This window comes from Rutilus rutilus, assembly GCF_951802725.1.
Source record: "Rutilus rutilus genome assembly, chromosome: 21".
Classification (NCBI taxonomy): domain Eukaryota; kingdom Metazoa; phylum Chordata; class Actinopteri; order Cypriniformes; family Leuciscidae; genus Rutilus; species Rutilus rutilus.
In genome coordinates this window covers 2,353,099-2,366,969 of record NC_140226.1, presented here as the reverse complement: position 1 = coordinate 2,366,969, position 13,871 = coordinate 2,353,099, and the positions used below count along the sequence as shown (strand labels likewise).

The following is a 13,871-nucleotide window of genomic DNA, read 5'->3' as shown; positions in this document are numbered from 1 at the left end:
ATGTACATTAGGGACCGTTCGGTATTTATGAAATGGACCACCGGAGGAAAATAGGGGAGGGTCATCCAAAATGTTTTAGTCTAGGGGGAGGGTCACCCAACTTTTGTATTCATGAAAACAGCAAAATTTCAAAGTGGCTTGTTTTGTGCATATTTTTCCATCGCTAGCAGATGGGTCTGACCCTACAAAAGTTCAGTTTGGCGCTGTTTGACAGTGCGTGCGCGCGTCGGGGCGTACACACTCAGAAAAAGTGCATCATGTCAGAACAGAAAGCCAATGAAATGTTTACCCGGCAAAGCTTTAAAACACAAGCAAATAATGGACTTTTGTGGTTGTGAATAAGTGCAGTGTCCTGTGAGTAACTCTACCGCTGCATTAACATACCGGTACAGTATTGGGACTGAGGCGCCAGAACTGCAGCTGATAGAATGTGCGCTGTAGCATGATACTACCATATTTTAGTTTCCATGCTTATTGTTTCCACAACAATGTTAGTGAGTAAATCTACTGAAATGGCCACCATAACAGTGGAGTGTGATGTGTAAGATAATAAGAGAGAGAAAAGAAAGAGAAAGCAGAGGTTAACGCCTGTTTCACACATACTCCGTGTGCAGTGTGTATGCGGTGCAGGAGCAGCACGCTATAGTGCTTTCACATATGCTGCGTTTGCAGTGTGTAACTGATCCACGGCTGTACCACAAACACATACTCACTATTTTTATTTAAAATCCAGAAGTTATCAGCAACTTTTATTTAAAAAAAAGTTTTGTCAGCATTGCGATTCTCTCTAGGATACACATACACTCTTTAATAAACTTAAACTTAAAATTGACAAAAAAAAAGCAGACTCTCATGCCTTTTCTTTTGCATTAAAATTTTAATACAAAAAATATTGTATCTCACAAAGAACTTGTTTTTCCACCTCCACGAATGAGACGAGTGTTGTTCATTATGTCGCCTTGTTGAGGTAAATTTTACTTTACCCCAGTCTTAAAGTAAAAAATATGACTGAAAAATAGTAGTATTTAATTAAATACATTTATGGTGAGATTACTACATTTAATTTAATTAAATGCATTTATGGTGAGATTATTATATTTTCATGTCAATCTGTGTTCACTTTGACCACAAACCATGCACTGTCACTTTAATTCAGCGCGTGCAGCACAGCAAAAATAGACTCGGTGCAATCTCTGCACTGCTGTATACGCACCGCACCTGGAACGCATTGCCGGACCGCATCCGCGTGCAGTGTGAAAGCTCTAAGGGTACGCGTGCTACACACAGCCTACGACGTAGTTCGACGCAGAAGTATAAATTGGGCTTAACCTGTTAACTTGGGTACAGAAAAAAGACGCACCGCATACTAGTGATGGGGACGAGACCGCCTATGCCGAGTCCGAGTCAAGACCGAGTCTTTGAAGGGTCGAGTCCGAGTCGAGACCGAGTCCGTTGGTTTTCAAATTCAGTCGAGTCCGAGTCAAGACCGAGTCTTTGAAGGGTCGAGTCCGAGTCGAGACCGAGTCCGTTGGTTAACATGGGAGGATTTGAACTTGAAACACGGAGTGTACTAACGCCGTGGTTAAAACAACATTGCTTATGTTTGTTCATGTTTATTTGAGGCTATAAATTAATTGGAAGATCGGTTCACGAGCAGCTTTACTGATGCTCTACAGCGATCTGTCACGGCACATTTAAGAGCCACAAAACGGTATTTATTGTTTAAATTTCTTTTAAAAAATGACCAAATTTGAAAGGCAAGACTTTGTTTAATATGTTTAATATCAAAAGTAACCGAAAAATAACCTGGTCTGTCCTGTCTGTCAGCGTGTTGTCAGTCTCCTCTCTGCTCCGCGATGTATTTTTCACTGCGTGAGAACGGTGTAGCTTGTCGGACATAGCGACAGTAACTAAGGGGGGCGGGTCTTTGCGAACAGTCAATTAAAATTTTCTAGTGGTATGTATTCTAGTGGACTAGTGATGGGACGAGACCGCCTATGCCGAGTCCGAGTCAAGACCGAGTCTTTGAAGGGTCGAGTCCGAGTCAAGACCGAGTCTTTGTAAGAACAAGTCCGAGTCGAGTCCGAGAAAGCAGAAATCGGTCTCGAGACCGGACTCGAGTCCGAGACCGGACTCGAGTACTACATCACTACCGCATACGCACTGCAAACGGAGTATGTGTGAAACGGGCGTAAGTCGTTTGTCATGGTTGTAAAAAAACAATGGCTATCTGACATCTTTGCCAAGCGCAAACCAGTACAGAAGTAATCAATAAATTATCTGGGAGGGTCATGCCTTTTTTCACAATCATTTTGGAGGGTCATAGAAAAATGTATTGATGGCGAAGGGAGGGTCAAGTCTATTTTGACTAGATCTCAAAACTCCTCCGGTAGCCCCTTAAATAAAAAACAAACAGTCCCTTAATTGATATTACATTAAGGACATCTCTACAGTTATTAACTCAGAAAAACAAAACAAAACTATGCTTGACACACTTGAGTTTTCACAATTCCTAATTAATAATTAACCATTTAAAAATGTCAAGCTCTTAACCAGCAAGATTCTTAATAATTTCAGACAGAACCTTTTTCGTACTCCACGTAGATCATAAACCACTGAAATCAGTTGAGAAATATCAACGTTATTGTTCTTTTTGTCCAGAAAAGCCGCAGCTCCTCGTTTACTTGTATTTGTTTATAGAGCGATCTTGTCCTGATCAATATGGCCGACTCGTTGACGTATCGCAGCAACGGTCCAAACCGGCCAATGGGGCGTCTATATATTTATTATGTCTATGCTCTCATCTCCTCATAATGGTTATCATTTACATCCATGTACTTAAAGCTACAATATGCAAGAATTTTTGGCCTCTAGAGGGCGCTACATTCCAAACAACAACAACGGCGTAGCTTGATGACGATGTGAAGGAGCGTGGAATGATGGGAACTGTCGTTTTAAACTCCACCGTGGATGTAAATCAGTCAGACGGGAATTGAAAAATCATGTTCATGGATGAGGCTAAGTTCTTTTTTTATAATGACATGCTTTTTGTGGCGAGGGGGGCGTGGTTCAGCGCGGTCTGTAATGGGAGAGAGAAGAGACGAGTGTCCCGCAAGTAGGTCAAGTGCAAACGAACACCTGTGTCTTACTGCAGTGATCGGCGTGGAGAGACTGCTTATAAGCCGCGCTGGAACGAAAGAGAGACTGAAGAGAAAATTGGACGCAGAGAAAGAAAACCGGTGGATCCGAGCTCTCATTTTTGAACTGTTTTGTGCCGTCGCGGTTGCCACGGTGAATGCACGTTGTGCGCGACTTTTGTTTGTTTTGTTTTATTTTAATAAAGTACGAGTCCCAGTCACGCCGACCCCTGTCTTCTTCCTTCCTGACTCTTGAACCTCATCACACTTTTATTTCATTAAAATGAATTAACCGCAAGAAAAGTAAGGTTTAATACTAAATTGGTTATCATAGATATTACTGTATGTCAAATTCATTGTTGTGATAACGCGCCGCAGTTTTACGTGTTCTAAACAATTGTTGTAAAAGTACATTCGAACATACCCACATCATTTGCCAAAATACTGATTAATCTTTATGTATAACACATGCTATATTTATTTACATGGCCATAAACACCAGACGTGATAAACAATGTCAATAAACTAAACACAAATCTAAAGCAATAATACTTCCCTTACATAAACATAACTATTACAGAATGCTACATTTGGAAAATATAAAATTAAGCATGCTTTGTCGACAGAACCAGCTGCAATCGGTAAAGAATAATTGTGTTCCATAACGACTGCACAAAACAAGCTAACGTTTGTTGCTTGATAGACGCTACAACTACAACTTCCGCATTTGTCCAGGACTCCACGCAGTACGAGCGGAAACCGAGGGTAACGCGGATATGACGCAATAGACTAGCGACTCCCAGCTCCCCCCTGTTCTAACGCCCCGTTTCCTTGGTTAATATATATATATAATTATGTGAAAATTCACTCTTGTTTATTGAATTCTTAAAGCAACATGAGAGTGTGAGTGTTGCTGTATATCAGTCATGTGATCATCACGGCCCAATCACAGTCACCGTACTGATATTCAGATCAACAGCACTTTTACTTATGAGATATGGATTAAATATTGGAAACATGATGAAAGTAGGAAGATCCAGACCTACAAGCATAGGCGTAATTTGCGGGTGGGACGGGTGGGACATGTCCCCACCACTTTTTGCCAGGGTCAATTTTGTCCCCACCACTTTTTAAAACATCTTGCGGCACAAATGTACCAATTCTACAAATAAATAAAACATCTCCAGTTAACTGTCAGAGCATTCATTTCGTTCGTTTTTTAAATAAGAGACGATCTAGCACTGAAATGTGTTTTTTAAATCAATGGATCAAAGTGCTCGCTGCCGCTGCAATCAGTGGCGCAAATACAGTGTTTTCTCGTGTGGCTCGAGCACACACCACACTGTCTTCACTTGGATGCGTGCTTCAGTCCGTTGCGGATACTCTCTATTCGTTCTGGTGAAATCACAAAACATAATGCACACAAATGTGTCCCTTCCTGATATACAACCACTGATAAACATAATCGGTTTTCATGAGAGAAAAAAAACGATACGAGAAAAAAAAACTACAATTGCGGATTAGAACCCAGAACCTCCAACACACTTGGTGAAAGTTCTACCACTGGACCATTAAGATACACATCTTATACACATACTACATATCATTAAACTACAAATTAAACCCCATATAGCCTACTATTTAAATCGATTGCTGGACATCGGAATGTTATTGTACATATATCTGATTTAGCATTGTATTAGCAACCCCCGCCCCACCTCACCCCACCCAACCCCACCTCACCTGTCCCACCCGACCTGTCCCACCCACTTTTTAAAACAATGTTACGCCACTCCCTATTGACCGGTAAGATTCTCAGAGAGCCATAACAATGGAAGAATGGAAAGAGTGTGTGAGTGAAGGTGGTTGTGAATGTGTGTAAATGTGTGTTAGTTACAGGATCAGAGAATGACACGGTTCCTCCGTCATAGTCCAGATTTACTCTCACACGATCAAGCTTCTGTTTAACACGAAAACCTAGAGTCCATCCGTACGACACACTCCAGACATCAGTGTTGAAGAAAACACTTCCCTTCCTCTGGATTGATGCTGTAGTTACTCCAAGAGTCCAGTGTTTATTCTCTTTAACCTCCACATCCCAGCAGTGTGTTCCTGAGTTAAAACCCTCTGAACCCAGAACACAGGGAAGAGAGTCAAATCTCTCTGGATTATCAGGAAGAAGTTGATTGTTCCGGCTGTATCTCACAATGGTCAGATCATCAGACAGGACGAGACGTGGATCTGCAGTGTTTGGATCCAGAATCACAGGAGCTGATGAGACACAATCAACAGATGCTTTTATTCTGATCTTCATATAATGATCGACAGTGAACCCAACATAGATTATTATGAATTATGACACTCGTCCTGTTGATCAAACACATTTTCAGCTGATCACTGTCAGTGCTGTTATTAGTTTCACACTCGTTTTTATCATCATCATCAGTAAATATGGGATTCAGACATTTGTGTCCATCAAGAGAAACTGATACTTGGGAAATTTAAATAACAACTTGATTAAAAAGTTAATCGAGACAAACTTTAAGTTGGCTTGAGAAAGTTTGGATCAGAAAGTTTGAAGTACTTTGAAGTGTAAAGTAATTTGAAGTTTAAATTAGTTTTTAAGTTTAAATTAGTTTGAAGTAGCCTGGCAAGCCAGACCTACATCAAGATGTTTAGTCTGGCAACTCACCATAGACACGCTCACTCCGAGGGGCGGGATAAACGGCTATCTTTCAAATTCCCTCTGCACGCAATAGGACAGCGCTTCTACCAACCAGAGCGTTTTCCCAACAGCGGAGCTAACGTTAGTTGATAGATTCAACTTTTGCCATATCTGGCCGGCAAAATGACGAACACATCTTCCTTTTTTAAGAATGACTTAAGTGGCGTTCTTTGCTCTTTTCTCAAAGAACAACTTAACTCCAAGTCCTCCAGAGTCGCGGACAAAGCCGATTCGAAAGACTGTTCTCCAGCAGCCGTCATTCTTTGTTTTCAAGTAGCAGGTAACCGTCGCAACCCTGTCGTCATATGTTAAGCCCGCCCCGCCTACTCTATAAGCGACGTGATTGGCCTGACCCAATTTAGGTTTTTGCAGCTCGAAAGTCTATGGAGAGTTGCTAGACTGCCCTGGCTGCAAAATACATGTTGCTGCCGCTAGGGTGCGTCTAGATTTCTAGGCTAAGTTTGAAGTTTAAAATAGTTTAAAGTAGTTTAAAGTTGCTAGGTTGTTTCTAGTAGGTTGCTACGGTGTTCTGGGTGGTCGCTAGGGTGTTATGGGTGGTTGCTAGGGTGTTGCTCGGCGGTTGCTAGGGTGTTGCTAGGCGGTTGCTAGGGTGTTGGCTGTTTTTTTTACAGAGTTGCTAGGTGGTTGCTATGGTATTCTGGGTGGTTGCTAGGTGGTTGCTAAGGTATTTTGGGTGGTTGCTAGGGTGTTCTGGGTTATTGCTATGGTGTTGCTAGGCTGTTCTGGGTGTTGGTATGGTGTTCTGGGTGGTTGCTATGGTGTTGCTAGAGTTCAGAGTTTATTAATGTATGAGTTTAAGAGTTCATAAGTCTATGAATTCATGAGTTAATTAGTTTATAAGTGAATGGAGTAGAGAGTTTATTAGTTTAAATGAGCCTAAATGGCTCATATAGTATATAGAATGGCAGTTTGATTGAGTCTTGGGCTTCAAGGAGTTTAGATTTTCATTTTTGAAAGTTGGGGAGTTTGAAAATCTGAACATTCCGCAATGTTAAGTCAATGGGAGTTTTTCTGAGTTTTGATTGTCATAAAAAAAAATAAAAAAAAAATTAAGTCCGATCAGTTAGAAAAGATATAGCACAACTGAATCAGAACAGTCTGAGTCGCGTTTGGAGAATGTAGAGTTAAAGCTCTAGGAGGAGTTTGAGTTAGAAATTTTAGGGGCAGAAGAAAAAGAATAATAATAATAAGTTTATTAGGATTTCAGTAAGTTGGCTCTCTCAAGCCAACTTTATAACTAGAATGGACATTTCCTGAAGAAAATGTGAGTGGTGCTTGCAGTGGCAAAACTCGCCACTGGGTAGATGCTAACACAATTAACCTGTTGTGATACCATGATATACCACGTTTTAGCATGATATACCAAAATTTACCACATTATAACATGATTTGCCATGTTTCTATGATGATTTACTACGATTTACCACATTCTAGCATGATTTACTATGATTAGTATGTTGCTAGCATGATGCTAACATATTAGCATGTTGCTAGCATGTTTTAGCTAGATGATGTTAGCTTGATTAGCATGTTATTAGCATGTTTTTAAAAAGTTGCTAGCATGATTAGCATGATTGCTAGCATTATTAACATGTTGCTGGGGTATTCTGGGTGGTTGCACGGCAGTTACTAATGTATTCTGTGTGATTACTATGGTGTTCTGGGTGGTTTCTAGGCAGTTGGTAAGGTATTCTGGGTGGTTGCTAGGGTGCTGCTAGGTGTTGTGGGTGGTTGATAAGTAGTTGCTAAGATGTTCTGTGTGGTTACTAAAGCGTTTCTAGATGTTGCTAGGGTGTTCAGGGCAGTTGCTAAGGTATTTTTGGTGGTTGCTATGGTGTTACTAGGTGATTGGTAGTTGTCACAGATGGTTACTATGGAGTTTTTATAGAGTTCTTAAAATCTTCTCTTAAAAAGAAAGATTAGTTAGAAAGAAAGAAAGAAAAGTTAGAAAGACAGAAAGAAAGAAAAGTTAGGAGAAAGAAAAGTTAGAAGGAAGAAGAAAAGTTAGAAGGAAGAAGAAAAGTTACAGGAGATCACAACCGCTTCGGAGATCTGATGTGATATACTTTCCTACTGATGATGATATTTTTATTTGGATTTCTAGTTATGTTTGGTTGAACTGATATCACTTGAGCTTGCTACTTACAGTTACATGCTGACAGGCTGACTAACACTTATACTGATCTCTTGACATTTCATGTTTATTACTTTATTTAGATAAATGTATTTGTTTACACAGCGGTTGTGTGGCGTCTCCCTTACTTTGTTGCGATCTTTGAGAAGAATCGTAACAAATGGGGGCTCGTCCTAAAAGAGTAATTAGTTGACAAATGAGATTTTGTTGGATTAAAATGTAGGCATTGTTTAGCTCATTTGTTAGACTAGTGCTCTGTTGGATGATAATGTGAAAAACTTCATCTTGTTTATTTCACATTATTTTGGAGATGTACGTAAATCTTTGATTAGATTATGTTGGAAATGTCCCGTGAGTTTGAAGGTAGTCATTTAAGGTAAGTGCATGTTATTAAGGTACGGATGAAACCTTATTCATTTTTCCCCAGTAGGTATTAGCAACCTTGTTGACTTGTTATTTTGCTTTTTTATTTTTGTGCAGGCTTCTGGGTGAAGCACGCCGCCGTGGCTACGGATTGGGCTGTATTGCTCAGTTTCGAAACCAGTGGTATTTGGTGTTTAAAGTCACTTTACTCTTGAAAGCTGCATGAAGATTAGGCATAGAATAGGTTAGTGGGTTGTTAGGTAGGGTAGAAGGGGAGAAGTTGAATGAGTGTTTTGGTCTGTTGCTTATTAGGTTTTTAAATGCACTTACTTTAAAGGAGGGGTGAAATGCTATTTCATGCATACTGAGTTTTTTACACTGTTAAAGAGTTGGATTCCCATGCTAAACATGGACAAAGTTTAAAAAATTAAGTTGTACATTTGATGGAGGATTTCTGTGGCAAAAATACTCCTTCCGGTTTGTCACAAGTTTCGGAAAGTTTTTTTTCGAGTATGGGCCTGTGTGACGTCAGATGCGGCGGAATTTCCTTATACGGGTCCTAAGGGCACTTCTCCCGGAAGGGCGCGCACACCCGTAGACCAGAGCAAGAGAGCGAAAGCAGTACGCCCATCAAAGCGCTGTGCTCGGCTTTAGCACAATGTCAAAGAAAGAAGTGTGTTTTTGGTTGCCAGGGCAAGACAACCCTGCACAGATTCCCAAAGAACCCAGCGATAAGGGACCAGTGGATGGAGTTTGTTTTTCCAGAGCATCAACGGAGTTGTGCAAGTGTTCTTGTTTGTTCCCTGCATTTCGACGATGATTGTTTTATAAACAAGGCCCAGTTCGACGCCGGATTTGTAGATTGTCTAATGCTTAAGGATGGAGCAGTCCCAACGATAAAGGTTCACGGTCATGCGTTGGAACCGCAGGCGGTGAGTAAAACTGCTTCAAATGTCTGTGTGTTGTTAGCTATCGGCGCGTAAGCACAGCAAGTAATCAGTGAACAGCGCTCGTGATTCTTTAGCTCCAGCCGCTTGTTTTTTTCCGGAAAGACTCGGTACAGCCTATCTTTCTTTTATAAATATAATAAAACTAAAGACTTTTTGGAGATATGTTGGTTGCAATACTACTCTATAGGTATCAAGATTAACATGAGATTGACTGAAACTGAGTGTTTTTCACCCCCCCCCCCTTAAGTCGAGAGTGTAATCAACAAGTTAAAGGTTAAAATGACATCCGTTGAAGAATTTGTTAAAACTCCGTCAGAGGACTTGTTCAATTCGTTTGTAAAGCAACAATTGTGGGAACTTATAGAGCTTTTTAAAATTGGTGATGTGGATAAAAAAATAAAGAAGAATGAACTTCGTTCTATTGTGAGAGATTGTTTAATCGAAAATAATCTTTTGATCGTTTCCGCAAAGAAAAAACATAACGTTGAAATAAAAACTTCGTTATATATTTTTTCAGGGTTGTCTTTTGAACAGAAAAAAGAGATTTTGCAAATGCAACAGATTCACGATAGAGATTTGGTCATGGAGACTAAACGGTATGAGTTGGAGATAGAAAAATTAAGAACAGATAATTTGCTCAAACAACGCGAAATTTAATTTGCACAGAAAAAAATTGAGTTTTAAAAATCAGAACGGGAGTTTGAGCTGCAGGCGGAACGTTTGCAATTAATAAAGGAGGGTATATTATCCCCAGAGGGTGGTGAAAATTTACATTCGTCTGGCAGTTTTGACTTTGCCGGTAATTTAATACCTAAATTCAACGAACATGACCCTGATGTTTTTTTCTCTTTATTTGAGACCATAGCGGAAGAGGGGAAATGGCCAAGTGCAGTTCTGAACACATTCTGAAGTGGTAAGAGAACTTGTTTCACATTTTGATCGTTGGTGTATTGCTTCCGAAGTTGATAATTTCGAGAAGTCGCGTAACTTGGTTATTTTAGAACAATTTAAGAACATTGTACCTGACTATATTGCTACATATATAAACGAAGACACATTCGAGCTGCACGCGGTGCAGTTTGAGCTGGAAGCTGTAGAGAAGCAGATCCGTGACCTTTTAGAGAGACAAGCCGAGCTGAGAGACTGGCGTTTAGCTCTTGAAACATCACGCGCCGATGCACACTAATCAGTGATTAACGTTAGTAACCCGCTGACCCCGACCTCGTCTACTCCGTGTGTTTCTCAGCATCGGTCCCGAGCGCCCAGGTCACGATCAGCCATGGTTTCATTCACTCCGGCTCCGACACACCACCACGAAGCCTGGGTGGTTCCACAGCGGAAGACGCGAGCCAGGACCAGAGCAAGAATCTCTCCGCCCCTCCCAGTTTCGAGATCTCCACCCAGAACCGCTTCTCCCCTCTTCGCGAAATGGAACGCGATGCTGTCATCATCGGCGATTCCATCGTCCGGCACGTCCACGCTACGTTAGGTAAAAGTAAGGTGCACAGTCACTGTTTTCCTGGTGCTCGTGTTTTCGATATCGCTGCGCGGGTACCCGAGATCTTGAATGGTGATGAGTGCGTCGGAGCTGTCGTGCTGCACACGGGAGTGAATGATATCAGGCTGCGGCAGACGGAGGTTCTGAAGAAAGACTTCAGGAGCCTGATCGAGACGGTATGCAGCACATCGCATGAAACAACAATCATTGTGTCTGGACCGCTTCCCACTTACCGACAAGGGGATGAAAAGCTTAGTAGATTATTCGCTCTAAATGAATGGTTAATGTCATGGTGCAGTGAGCAGAAACTGCTCTTTGTAAATAATTGGAATCTGTTTTGGGAGCGTCCTAGGCTCTTCCGTGCTGATGGCTTACACCCAAGTAGAATCGGAGCGGATCTTCTGTCGGATAACATCTCCAAGATGTTAAACACCGTTTGACTAGTAACCAAAAGTCCAAATCACAGTCTCTTCTGCACCAATTTAATTGATATAAATACTAGTGTAGAACATTGCATAGAAACTGTGTCTATTCCTCGTTTAGTGAGATCAAATAATAAATCTACTGCAGGATCTAGGATCTAGGATCTAAGCTAGGTCTTCTAAACATTAGATCACTCACACCTAAGGCAGTTATTGTAAATGAAATAGTCATAGATAATAGCATCGATGTACTTTGCCTTACTGAAATCTGGCTTAAACCAAATGATTATTTCGGTCTAAATGAGTCTACTCTACCAGGATACTGTTATAAGCATGAGCCCTGTCTGATTGGTCGTGGCGGTGGTGTTGCAACAATCTACAGAGATATTCTTAATGTTACTCAGAAAACAGGAGACAAGTTTAATTTGTTTGAAGTACTTGTACTAAATGTTACGCTCTCAGATGTATGAAAAAAATCCCTATTATCTCTAGCCTTGGCTACCGTATATAGACCACAAGGGCCTTACACTGATTTCCTAAAAGAGTTTGCAGATTTTCTCTCAGATCTATTGGTCAACGTCGATAAAGCATACATTTTTGGAGATTTTAACATACACGTAGATAATTCAAATGATGCGTTAGGGGCTGCGTTTACAGATTTATTAAACTCCTTTGGGGTCAAGCAAAACGTTACCGGACCAACTCATCGTCTTAATCATACACTCGATTTAATTATATCATATGGAACCGATCCAACCGATATAGATATCATTCCACAAAGTGATGATGTCACTGACCATGGTAACTTGCATATTACGTACTGCTGTAATATGTCATGCGGCGCCGCGTTATCGACCAGGCAGAACAATCCTTCCATCCACCATAGATAATTTCTCAAATTGCTTATCTGATCTGTCTCAGCTGCTGCCTGAACCCAAACAAACAGATGAACTAGAGGAACTTACTAGCACTATGAGCACAATTCTCTCTAGAACATTGGATATTGTTGCACCCATTAGATAAAAAAAGGTCAGAGAGAAAAGTAAAGCACCATGGTACAACAATACTACGCATGTTCTAAAGAGAGAAACCCGTAATTTAGAGCGAAAAATGGATACAAACTAATTTAGAGGTCTTTAGAATCGCGTGTAAAGACAGTATGTCACGTTATAAAAAGGCCCTAAAAGCGGCCAGGGGTGAGCACCTCCGCAAACTAATAGAAAACAACCAAAACAATCCAAGGTTCTTATTTAACACCGTGGCTAGACTAACAAATAAACAGACGTCACCTGAACAAAATATCCTGTTACAGTTTAGTATTAATGATTTCATGAACTTCTTCACTGAGAAAATAGAAAGCATCAGACCCACAATTGTAAACGTTCAATCTTCAATCGCGCCTTATAATTCAGCCTCAATTATCGACCCCGCAAGAACAGTTACAGTGCTTTACAACTATAGAACAAAAACAGTTAAATAAACTTATCACTTCATCTAAAACAACAACATGTTTATTAGATCCTATACCAACTAAACTACTGAAAGAAGTGTTACCTGTAGTGGAAGAGCCTCTCCTCAATATTATTAACTCATCTTTATCTTTAGGTCATGTTCCAAGAACATTTAAACTGGCAGTTATAAAACCACTCATTAAGAAACCACAATTTGACCCACATAATCTAGCAAATTATAGACCCATTTCAAATCTTCCATTTATGTCTAAAATATTAGAAAAAGTGGGTGTCCGCTCAACTGGGCTCTTTCTTGCAAGAAAATTACATCTATGAAAAGTTTCAGTCTGGATTCAGGCCGCACCATAGCACTGAAACTGCGCTCGTTAAAATCACAAATTATTTACTTTTAGCTTCTGACCAAGGCTGTATCTCAATACTAGTTTTACTTGATCTTAGTGTTGCGTTCGATACTATAGATCACACAATACTCTTAGATCGACTACAAAATTATGCTGGTGTTCAAGGACAAGCATTAAGCTGGTTCAAATCATACCTAACTGACCGTTACCATTTTGTCTATTTAAATGGAGAAAAATCGATCATAACTTCAGTAAACTATGGAGTGCTGCAGGGATCTGTGTTAGGCCCTCTATTATTCTCAATATATATGATGCCACTTGGAAATATTATAAGGAAACATGGAATTAGTTTCCATTCTTTTGCTGATGACACTCAAATATATATTTCATCACGGCCGGATGAAAACACTAAATTATCCAAATTGACAGAGTGTGTTAAACATATAAAAGATTGGATGACGCGTAATTTTCTTTTATTAAATCCAGACAAGACAGAGGTACTACTTATCGGTTCAAAAAAACACCCACAAAACCTCACACAATACAACTTTAACATAGTAGGATGTCCTGTTACTTTATCCTCTACAGTAAAAGACCTGGGTGTTATACTAGACTGCAACCTGTCTTTTGAAAATCATATTTCATATGTTACAAAAACAGCCTTTTTCCACCTTAGAAACATTGCTAAGCTACGTAATATGCTATCAGTTTCTGATGCAGAAAAGTTAGTTCATGCATTCATGACCTCGAGACTAGATTACTGTAAAGCTTTTTTTAGCTGGTTATCCTGTATCCTCAATAAACAGGC

At 40.2% G+C, this 13,871-nt stretch overlaps 2 protein-coding genes across 2 annotated transcripts in view; one reads left to right on the top strand and one right to left on the bottom strand.

Moving 5' to 3' along the window:
* The window catches only part of angel1 (angel homolog 1), an 84,558-nt gene that overhangs the window by 32,101 nt on the left and 38,586 nt on the right, over positions 1–13,871 (top strand). The window lies entirely within an intron of this gene.
* LOC311281046 (nuclear factor 7, ovary-like) overlaps positions 4,486–13,871 on the bottom strand; it is a gene marked incomplete at its 3' end in the record, with an annotated part of 40,152 nt that continues 30,766 nt past the window's right edge. Inside the window, exons 6-7 of the mRNA XM_084393680.1 lie at positions 4,881–5,408; positions 4,486–4,532 (exon numbers count right to left, since the gene is read on the bottom strand). Of these exons, the coding sequence (XP_084249806.1) occupies positions 4,486–4,532; positions 4,881–5,408 (575 nt within the window). The remainder of the gene's footprint in view (positions 4,533–4,880; positions 5,409–13,871) is intronic.